The 11784-nt window shown below is 30.8% G+C and overlaps 1 protein-coding gene across 1 annotated transcript; it reads left to right on the top strand.

Annotated features, from left to right (window-relative positions):
• Window positions 1-821: 821 nt before the first annotated feature.
• On the top strand, window positions 822-9796 carry sll (adenosine 3'-phospho 5'-phosphosulfate transporter 1). The gene is made up of 8 exons (XM_074124306.1): window positions 822-1043; window positions 1180-1385; window positions 1506-1699; window positions 3806-4030; window positions 5470-5617; window positions 6141-6355; window positions 8770-8895; window positions 9455-9796. Exons 1-8 carry the CDS (start codon window positions 1012-1014, stop codon window positions 9623-9625), a joined length of 1317 nt encoding a protein of 438 aa, XP_073980407.1. The 5' UTR covers window positions 822-1011; the 3' UTR covers window positions 9626-9796.
• The last annotated feature ends 1988 nt before the right edge of the window (window positions 9797-11784 follow it).

Below are 11784 nucleotides of genomic sequence, written 5' to 3'. Positions count from 1 at the left end.
ATTGTTTTTATATTTAATGTTTGATTTATCGTTAATCGGTCATCAGTATTTACTAACTGAAAATTTTGACTATTAAAAGAAATAAAATTAATATTTATCTTAAATAAGAAATAATATTTTCTGCAAAAAAGTAGGATTTATTTTGCAATCTTTTCCATTTTTCTGATGTTTATCTAGTTTCGACTTGCAAGGTAAAAAGCTTTACTTGCATTTTCACTCTATTTTAAGACAACGCCGTTTCTGTGTCAATTACGTATAATTGTTATAACAATTTGAGAAACTGTTATTGACAAATATCAACTTTTTCTTGAGATATTGGTTATTTATGTAATAATGTTGAGGGTGATCTTTTACATTCTTTTTTGTAATAAATGGAGTTTTGGATAAGTTAAGTGATAAATACTTGAGTACATAGTACAACTGTTTATACACGGACACAAAAATTTTGTCCGTTATTATTACTATCAGTTATCAGTTGATATCTTTAAGTTAATAATATCAAGACTAAAGTTGCCGTGCATTTAAAATAGATCATTTTACGTTTTCTATTTATTGCTAAAATAATTTCTTTTATTGATATTGCGGGAATCAGTTTTTTTATGGAACCTATCATTTTTAGTTTAGTTAAATACATTTAAAATGTATTTTCTGAAGCATAATTTATTGATTTATTTAATGGAAAATTGACTAAAGAAAGCAGTTAAATATATTTATATTTCCATTATAGCAATATAATTTGGTCAGACAGTTTTAAATCAGGAGATCCAGTCGTAACGATATTTTCCAAATCGAATGTTAGATTACAATAGTAGGCGCTAGCTATAGCATGCCATAACTGAACCTGAAACTTTGATACCTTACTCCTGTCTGGTTGTAACTGTGGTGTTTTGTATTTTGATATTTACTTCATGATGGAATCTGTGGCACTCATATTTCTAAAAAATTGTTTAATTAATTGAGTTTACAACTTTCAGGACACTAATAATAACACATTATATATGCAATTTTCAAATGGCTTATAATGGACCACAAATTGTTATTTGGTAAGTAATGTAGAATATTTAGTCATTTAGCTTAAATCTAGAATTAACAGTATGATAGAACTTGAAGGAATGATGCAGTTTTCTTTTATAATTGAATTTTTGTTATGTGATAGTAAGTTCCATTTTTGTTTTGTAGTTTTGTCATTTTCGTTACTGTGTTGGTACTATATGGAATTACTTCAGTTCTGCAAAACAATCAGATCAAAGGAGTCGAAGAAGATTCATTCCGCTCATCGTGGGTATATAGGCTGTTGCTCAATCTCATCGGTTATTGCACGATTTTTATCCCTGGTTTCGTGATAATAAAGTATGTAAGAATCAGCAAGTTTCTTGAAAGATCTGGTTAGTATAAAGTAAAAAAAAAAAAAAAACTTATTTGGCTTTGTTAGCTTTTAAACAGAAGAATTATCTTAACTGATATATTAGTTTCAAATGTTTGTTTGCATACATTTTTTTTTTAAGGCGGAGGATGCCTATCGCAAATTGTAGAAGCTTGTGTGGTCGGTCGAGAATCTGGTCATCCTGATAGTGTACCGTCTTCTCCAGTTAATACTGCCACTCTGAAACAAGATTTACTGCTCCTAACATTTTGTCTTATTGGCCTTCAAGGCTCTTATCTTACGTGGGGTATTTTGCAAGAAAAAGTCATTACGCAAGTAAGTTTTATTGTTGGACAGCTGAAAAGACCTATTGGGGAATCCATATTGTGTTTTCCTTTTTAGGATGTATTTAGGAATTACCTATTAAATGGTGCCTGATTAACGAACCTGAAATAAAAACTTTTCCTTAAACAAAATACTTCACAAGTTATGAAAGAATCAATAAATTTCATATTTAGTAAGAATTAGACATTGTCTTCGTAATAAATTCTCAAAAATCAAAAAAATTATTTTTTAGAAGTTAAGAGCTTATTTTCTGTAATAAGAATCATAAAAGGATTTTTTCCCTTACCGGAAAGGTAACTTTTAAGTTTCGTTGTTAAGAAAAACATTTTAGCGTATATTATATATTGTATAAAAAAATGGCAAAACCTTGATTATTTTAGAATTGATTCAATAATCCTATTTTTCTTTTTTATTTATGTTTTTTCTAATCACTTACCATGTTCAATTTTTCTACTTTTTTTTCTGAGGGCTTAGGAAGAGAAATGAAACCATAACTAAAAATTAATTCTTCCCTTGTAGAGAAAGTGTTTATGTTGGAAGTACGAAACATAATTTGACCTTAATTCCTGAATTGATTGTTCTTTTAGTTTAAAAAATAGTGTCCCTGACATTTTCTAAACGATACATTAATTTTTTAACACCCTCCGTTCGCGAGAATAGTGCTAAGATTGGAAGAAAGAAAAAATTTTGCAATGTATGCAAGCTTATACGTTAGCACTATGATTATTCAATACACACTCCATATAGAGGCAGGAAGTTAATAGGAGAAAAGTCGCGCGTTCACAGGGAAAGTTACAAACGAATTTAAGATGTTTTGTTGTGGTTCTAGGGGTGCTTGAAAGCGACTTTTAAACCGCTGTAAGATATCTCAGTTCCTTGGAATGATTTTGGAGTACAAGTGAACAAATTGTCCTCAGAAAAAAGCTGATTTTCAGCTCACCGAGAACTACTAGTATTTTGAACTCATTCAGCACTGTACCTCACGATCTGAGTTTGCCTATTTCGAGAGCAACAATAGAGAAGAGTCTTCTACTCAAATGAGCCCCAATAACGTTTCCAGACTTTAAACAGTCACAAAATGATTCTTAATGTGTCATCTGGTAAATATTGGTGGCAATAAGGAGACTCATTTGAAGAAGAAACTTTTACTGATGTTCTGTCAAAGTTGGTAACTTCAATTATGCTGTTCGGTGCTCATTGATTGCTGACAGTCCTCCTTGAGCTCTTACCAGCTTTTTATCTTCATCACATGCTCATGAATTTCCTGATTATCGCGACTTTTTTTTTAAAAGTGATTACTCTGTGACTCTGTGTGTGATCACTAAGAAAGGTTTTAAACTACAACAAGGGTCTTCATTAAGGTGATCAGGCGGCTGAGAATCTGCGCACGACTAAGAGTTTGCTGCTAAATATAAAAAAACCTATTTTTTAAAAAATAATTCCAATTAACGGGTTAACATTACTTGTGAAGGCTAAATATCTAATATGGAAATTAAATATCTGACTTAAACGAGTGGTTCATATTTAAAAATAAATCCTCTTATCTGTGCCAGTAATAATTTGTTTTTTGAACTTTCCTTGCTGCTCGTAGAAAGCATTTATTTCTATTTATTTATCTATTTGCCTGAAAGATTTCTGGTGTTTATATATTAAGTCTTCTGACCAAAGTGCTGAAGTTATGATTGAAAGACGCCTTAGAGAAGAGATTACAACTTCCTTTTACTTATCAATTTTGTGTTTAACTCTTCCAAGTCAGTTCAATTAAGTGCATGAAAAGCTTCTGCATCATAGTAAAAGTCGTTACCATCATAAAGCAAATATTGTTAATTACAATATAAGTTGTCTTGGCTGTTTAACGCATAAACACAAGAGGAATATCATATTTTGTTATTACTCCCTGTAGCTAAGGTTGTTTTATTTAATTTTCCGAAACATATAAATATATTTTCCTTTATAATCTGTACTAAACAGTAGTTATATAGGCGCCAAGTTTGAAATCTCAATTTTACTTTATTTTTATTTTTGTGTTCGTATAATTACAAACGCAAAATATATTATTTATTCATTCAATAATCAAATATGTTCTTATTGTTACAGGAATATAGTAATTCTTCTGGTGAAACTGGTCATTTCAAAGATTCCCAATTTCTAGTATTTGTTAATAGAATACTAGCATTTTCTTTATCAGGAGCGTACATTATGTCAACTAAACAACCAAGGCATACTATGCCTCTTTATAAATATGTTTATTGCTCTTTTTCTAATATTATGAGTTCTTGGTGTCAGTATGAAGCTCTGAAGTTCGTTAGCTTTCCCACGCAGGTAATTCAATTTCTTATTTATTTCATCAATCAAATGCTTATTTTTATCATTTTGTTAACGTAATTTTTATGATTTAAATGGTAATTGCACCATGGTTACTTCATAAATGTAGTTATTGGATTTTTCAATTACTAAATTATTCATATTAGCATTCGAATACTAGTAGCATAATGTTAACAATAGTTTCTCAGAAACTGTTTTTCAAACAACAGTTTTCGATTTAAGGAATTAACATCTCTTTGCTTTTTTTTTCTTTCACTTTCATTGACTTTCCAACTTAATATTTCATCGTCAATACATATTTTGTGTGCGAAAAGGAGAGGTTTAATCTGTTTCTTAAAAAATCTCAAAAACGTGAACCATTTCTGTTGAGCAGCAATTTTATTTAACCTCAGAATTATATATAGATATATCCTAAACAGTGTACACAAGATAGGACTGTACAATTTATGTAAATAACCCTTTAAAATAAATTTCTGAAAAAATTTTACAATTAAAGTTGTTGATCTACATAAGTACGATTTGTTGTGGATTTGAACCTTTAATGGCAGGAAGATTAGACCCCATAAACGAGGAGAAATTTGTCGTTTTCATTTACTGCTAGCGAAATTGGAAGCAATGTGATCGTGTAAAATTTCTGATATTCACTGGATATATCCGTTTTGAAATCACTTATTTACAAAAGTACCTTAGACAAACTAGTCTATGTGAATGTAAGCCTGACTGTGTGTCCATGGAGTGTGTTTAGCAGAAATTTCGAATGTGATATTTAAATTAAGTGCCTCAATGAAACCCGACAGTAAGTTTCTGTATCCAAACAACCAAACGGATATGCCATTTTAATGTAAAGATTTTATTTATTCAGAAAACAAATTTTAAGGGTTTCTTCCTCATAAAAACATCTTTAAAGATTATAACGTACTTTGTTTTTTAAAAAAAGGAGAATGTATGATGCATAAGGAATTTCCTTCTTCATTGTAACATTGTCCTCTTAATGTCTTAAATAGACCAATGTTTAAAAAGTAAAATTGAAATAAAATTCGCAGTTGATATATGAGAACTTGAAGATAATGAGGACATGAAGATGATAAAGTCCAAGGATATTAGGAGGTAATTCATTATTTTATTACGAATGGTGTAATAGATGAGACTGAAGTTGCATCATTAGTACAGTGCCTTTAAATGTGGTTCTTAAGCATAAAAGTCTATTAAGGTTTATGGAATAAGGGAGAAATTCGTGATTAATAGTTTATTTAAATTTGTACGAAAATGTATCCTACTCTGTATTTATTCTTGAAGGTAACTAAAATGTACAGAAAACATCCAGACAGCCTGCTAAGTGAGGAGGTTACCCTTTAATTTTTTTTTTCGTAGTGCTGTACCTAACACTTTATTCAATAAAAAATGTTTTATTTTTCAAATGTTCTAATTAATTACAGGTATTAGCTAAAGCTTCCAAACTTATACCTGTTATGATCATGGGAAAAATAGTTAACCGACAGAAATATGAATATTACGAGTATGTAACTGCCATCTTAATATCTGTTGGCATGACATGTTTCATGTTATCTAGTGCACCAAATAAAGGTATTTTTTTTTGGTTTATTTGTGTTCCATCTAATTAATAACCGTCCCAATTTTGTAGATTAATTATGCACATCAAGAGATCATTTACAATAAGATTTGATCGTGTATAATATTTTATCCTGTTGTGTTTGTAAATTGTTAAAATTCTCTCCACAATAATGCAGTAAAATTTTCTCAACAAAACAATAATCACCATTTTACTGTTATATCGAACCTTGTCCAAATATGAAAAATATATTACTAAATGGTGGAGGGAAGAAAATAAATGAAAGATGTAACATTTAACATATCTCGGAGGTTACCTAACGTTAAAAATCTTGAAGGGCTGCTAATTATGTAATATGGTGGGACGAAACTAATTTTGGATTGTGGATACTGAAAAGGCTCCGAGACTTTCTTTGTATTTACCTCTCTTTTAATGTTTAAATATTTCGCTACCCTATGCAAATTTTTCTCTGAATAAAGAATGTGGAAAATCTTTTTCAATTATATGTTTACATTTTTATTTCTATTTTATTTTTAGATTCTACTGTAACTACTTTATCAGGATTGTTTCTCCTAGCAGCTTATATTACCTTTGACAGTTTCACTGCGAATTGGCAGAGTTCTCTGTTTGTTCAGTACAAGATGAAACCAATTCAGATGATGTGTGGTGTAAATATGTTTTCTTGTATATTTACTGCAGTCTCATTATTTCAACAAGACGCATTTGCTAAATCATTGTCTTTCATGGCAACGGTAAGCTCAAACATATTTTTATCTGTATTATTAAGGATTAATTAAAACAAATATTTAAGTGTAAGTACATAATAAATTGTTATAAACAACTGTTTTTACTATGCTCACTTTCTCGTAACTTTTTGAGTTGTCCTTCCAAAAATATTTTATTTAAAACTGCAAGAGGTTGTTAAGAAAATCAACCGTAGAATTGAACTAAAATTTTATTTATTATTTATAATTAACGCAAATATAAAGTTGAGATATTAATATATGAGTAATTAAAAAGTAGGCAGGATGTTATAGTATTATTTGCCTCAAATATAAACTTGTGGTCAACCATAATTTGAGAAATAAATTGAATTTGGATGAAACGTATAATAAGGCACAAATCTATGGCACTAATTCTTTTCTCATAAATATTTTTGATTAGATTATACTGTTACATAAGTTACAAATTTTTGCACTTATTGAATAATTTAAACTTAATTAATAAATATTAACATGTTTTGTAGGGAAAGTAAACTTGCTACAGATTCAGTGATATTGACATCTTTCCAGTCTTACCAACACAACCAGACTGCTCAGCTGCAAAGTGACTCTAGATCACATCTGACTTTCTCACCTTCGTTGTGGTAGCTATAAAGTCCCGTAGGAGCTTTGAGTAGGACTTAGTTCAGTGAATAACTTTTAATTCTTTAGGAAAGTCACTGGATTCAAGTATAGTTGGTTTGTGTTTAGTATAGTAACATCGCTGTTGTGATTCAACAATGAGAGGATACATCTTGAGGCTGATAGAGGTGTGAAAAATTGAATTGGTAGAGGCTTAGTAAAAGTAAAATCCATGCGACCAATCTGTTAACTCTCTTAGGTTTACAATGCATAAAATTTAACTTGTTTGTTGACAAGCTTGAGTTTGCTTGAGGACATCTAAACTCAAGTAGTTGCAGTATATTGTTTGATTGTTGGAGTATCATTTGAGTTTGGCTGTTAGTCTGGGAAAACCTGCAGGAAGATCCGAGGAGAAATGGTACTCCCAGGAATGATATAACACAAAAAATAAAACTAAGAAGGAAAATTGTTCCACTTTAAACAAAGTTTAGAAGGTAACTACCCTGTTCTTGAAACTTAACTGAACTGCCTGGGTTAAGAATGCTTTTAAGTTCTGGAGCTCTTTTCAATTTTCTCAAACTTTTTACTTCTGACCGTTCCGTCTGCCACGAATGCCAAAGAATTAAGAATTTTTTGTATATTAGTTATATAAATCCACACTCAGTAGCGTTTAGGTTTGAAGTAGTGAATGGTGTAAAGAATTTTCAATATTTTCGGAAGATTCATTCTTCTTCTATCATGTAACGAAATATAATCCTAACAATAGTAACAAATGAGACGATATATTCTTCGAAAATATCTTTACTTCTTTGTTGTTTTTGCGACTCATGTTTAATTCTGCATATTTTAATTCCTCTACTTTAAATAACTCAAAGCAAATTCTGAAGAAAGTTTGTCTCACGGAGCCTTAAAGCATTATCCTACTTTTTTATCTTCATTAATTTTATCCGGCATAGCTCACATGATTATTGTATCCCTGGCCAGTTTTGAACTTTTTTCCGTCATCCGTAGATAAATCAATTTGGTGTAGAGGTTAGTTTTGGGAGAGATAGAAGAGTAAAGATTTCGGCTTCACTTAGGTTACCGTTTCACACTACACTTGCTGACTCAAATCAACTCTCATTTTCGTTTGTTTGGTGAATTTAAACCTACCTTCCCATTATAGACAAGAGTCTTTTCTCTATTCTTCTGGTATGTGGTTTAAGGCTGTATCCCTACATGAGTCCTTACCGAAAAAGAGAAGTAGTATGTATTGAAGAGAAATATCATGAATCTTCTCACTTCATTTTATTTTTATAATTCGAGTTTATTTATTGAAATCACTTCAACGAATCACAGGAGGAGGGAGACTCCTTGATATTGTGTAATTCTTAAAGGAAATGACAGTTTTGTTAAATAGAAATTAAAGCGGTGCGATATTTTAGTGCATCTAAAGGCTAAAACTTTTTCATTTAGAGATAACAATTTCGTTTGGTCAAGCCAAAGCTTTATTTTTTTTTTGTCTAAGAACTTAATGAAAAATTCTTTCTGATTCAAAATATTTATACAAAAAATTTAGTAAATATACACTTTTTTTTTTATTAAGTGATTTAGAGCTCTCATTTGATTTTTACCTTTAAAAGTTAATTTATAATTTTTTTAATCAGGCCTTATTTGAATTTTGAATTTTTGAAAAAGTTTATTTACAATTTAAAATAGATATACAAAAGGAGGTTTCAGGCTGCAGTGCCTATATACTCTCTACAACCTTAATATTTACATAGGCCTTATTTAAAAATTATGATACTTTTGGACTGTTTTGAAATAAAATTTGTTTGTTTCAGTTTCCGAAATTCACTTTGGATTGCCTGCTTATATCAGTTAGTTCATGTGTTGGCCAGTTATTTATATTTTTCACCATATCCTGTTTTGGGCCAGTAGTTTTTGTTATAATTATGACAGTGAGACAGGTAAATACTATATCATTTTTGTTCATTTACTTATTCTTTTAAAATTATATTAGTTACAGAATTATTTCTCATCGATATTTTAGAAATTTAATGGAAGGGTCATTAAGTTTTGAAATATTTAGTTTTTGTCCATTTAATTATTTTCATTTTGTAAGAATTTTTTTTTTTTCCTGAGATAAAAATCTTAAAGAAGTAAGCAGATTTTGAGATGAACACTAATATGGTTTTATAAGTCATATTTTGTTATACTTTGGAAGCTTAATTACTTAACATTATAATTGACAAATAATACAAACTTTAAGTCTAATATTAAAAACGATTATTACAAAATTGAGCTAAAAGTTATTATCTCTATAATAATATAAAATCTATCTTTAATAATTTTTTTGAATCAATACTTTTATAGCAATTTTTTTACAATTCTTTGTGACAAATTCATGTTGTTTTCTACAAAGGAGTCTGACAAACAAGGCAAAAATAAATTTTATTTCAATTACTTTAATCCTAGTTTTATTAATGTTTTAATCGTGTTTGAAATAATTTACTTCTTATTTTCTAGGCACTTGCGATCTTGCTGTCTTGCCTGATATACGAGCATTCCGTATCATTATTAGGCATAATTGGTATCCTGATAGTTTTCGGAGCAATTTTTCTCCGAATTTACTGCACGCAACGGTTGAAAGCGATTCGTAACCGTTTACAACAATCATCAGGTGCTTCAAAAGTTTAGAATATTGATAAACCTGGTTTTATATCCCAAGTAAATGTTTTAAATTTTTATTCCTGTGTTATCTTCAAGTTATTGTAATATAATTTTTTGGTTTTTAATAGTACATGACGTTCCTTTAAGTTTCTTAAAATAATTATTTATAAAAACAAAAACTTTTATAAGAAAGTGTTATTGATTCTCTTACCTTCATTATCCTTTATAATAAAGTAACGTTATAAAATGTAACAAACTTAACGTAAAACATAAAGTTTCAAAAACAATTTCAACATATACTGCAATGACTTCTATCCTCAGTACATAGGTTTGCCATAAAAGGAAATATAATACACCTAATAAAGAAGGTATTTCCAATAGAAGTGAAACCAGCATCGGAGGCCACGTATCTGTAAGATTGCCTTTTCGGCATAAATAAAGTCTCATAAACTGAACGCTACACAAAAAAATAAATATTAGCACTTCAGAAGCAACATGACCGACAGGATACGGCAGGTGAAATAGTTTGTACAAGTATAGCACAGATGTTATCACAGTAAGCATACAATAGTAATAATAATTAAAAAACGTTACTGCCGCTAAACCCAAATTAGGCATCGCTCTTTTTAGTGCAAGTGCACGGATTCTAGCAGGTAAGCACTAACTACATGGTACATGTTGTATATTCGTTGCTAAGAGCAACCGAACGAGCACAGATCGAAAGATATCGATAGAAGTAATTGCAATAACTGGTGCAAGTGTATTACAATCGAGTCAATTTTTGTTTTTCTTTGGGTAATTTACAAATATTCAATGTACACGCTCGAAATCAATTTTTTTTTAAAGACAATAGTCACATTAAAAACATAACTTAATACTACATTATTAACGTAAAATAACAGTCAGTTCTTATTTTTTTGTATCGCTTTTCGTTGGTTGGGTGTATTATCGTATTGATATTTTGTACCTCTAAGCAACCAACCTCTTTTTATGTAGAGCTTGGGCTACAGTTCTTGACCTCAGACAATGACAAAATATTTTCTCTTTGTCTTGTACTATTGTAGAATTAGAGTGGAAGAACCGCAGAAAAAAAGGACCTTGCTCAGAGCAAGAAATGCCAAGATTTCGGTCACACCAGGACTTACTGCTACCAACCCGCAGATGTTTAAAGTGTGCAGGTCTGCACTCCACAGAAGAGAGTAAGAAGTCAAGAGATACGCCTCCCGCATGCGTGCACTGTCATGAAGAGCTATAGCTATAAAGTCTGCGAAACTTAAAAGGAACTACATCGGCTAAGGGATGAAAACAGCAGCATTGATCCACGCCCTCAATCAACTCATCCTTTCAAGACAATAAATAGGCCGCCATTTCTCACGAGGCGTGCGTCGTTGAGCTACGCTTGCACCACTGCGTCATCTCAATCTTTCATTCCTCAGCTTCTAACATCCTCTCTTCCACTATCATCCTTGGACATCACGTCCTTACTCACTTCATTTCTCACGATTTTAAACCCTCTCATTACTCTTCTCACCACTGCAGTCAGTGAGCTGCTTCAAAAAGATCTCGATGAACTCTCTTTCTTGCAGTTCTCATTAAATTTTCTCATAGAACGCCAATGGCCTGGGCTTTAATTACGACCAACTCTTATTGATGATGCACGACAGATAAATTTACATTGCCTAAATGACAGAATCTCACCTGATTGTTATTAATGGAGATATGAACAGTAAATTCCTTATTTATAGTACTACACCTTCTTGGGTATACAGAAGTATGGGGCTTTACCAACTGTTCCATCACCGATCACGAACACTCCTATCAAGTGGTCTATAGTTTTTTGCAATTATGTAAAATATCCGTCTCTCTTCTCAAACAGTTAAACTCTAAGCGCTACTATTCTTACTCATCTCCCTTACTCTAATTGGGCTGAAAACGCTTCTCCATTCATTGTGATTTCTCAAGTTTAACTCCACTTGCAACCCACAAACAATGAGTAATTTCTTTAAATCTGGGAATAAACTTACACTTTTAATGACTACTAAATGGTGCAATTGGATCACCTGCAACAACAATTACAAAACAAAACGAAGACTTTGCAGTAAGAATGTCATAGTTAATGAGTGAGTTAGTATTTTATATTGTTTATATTAAGAATATAAGTGCTTAGATAAAGAAGAAATGCCTCA

The sequence above is a fragment of the Rhodnius prolixus genome, unplaced genomic scaffold (assembly GCF_049639745.1).
Source record: "Rhodnius prolixus isolate KJV_2025 unplaced genomic scaffold, Rpr scaffold_3, whole genome shotgun sequence".
NCBI lineage: Eukaryota > Metazoa > Arthropoda > Insecta > Hemiptera > Reduviidae > Rhodnius > Rhodnius prolixus.
The sequence above is the reverse complement of the archived record's forward strand: the minus strand, read 5'-3'. Positions and strand labels throughout refer to the sequence as shown.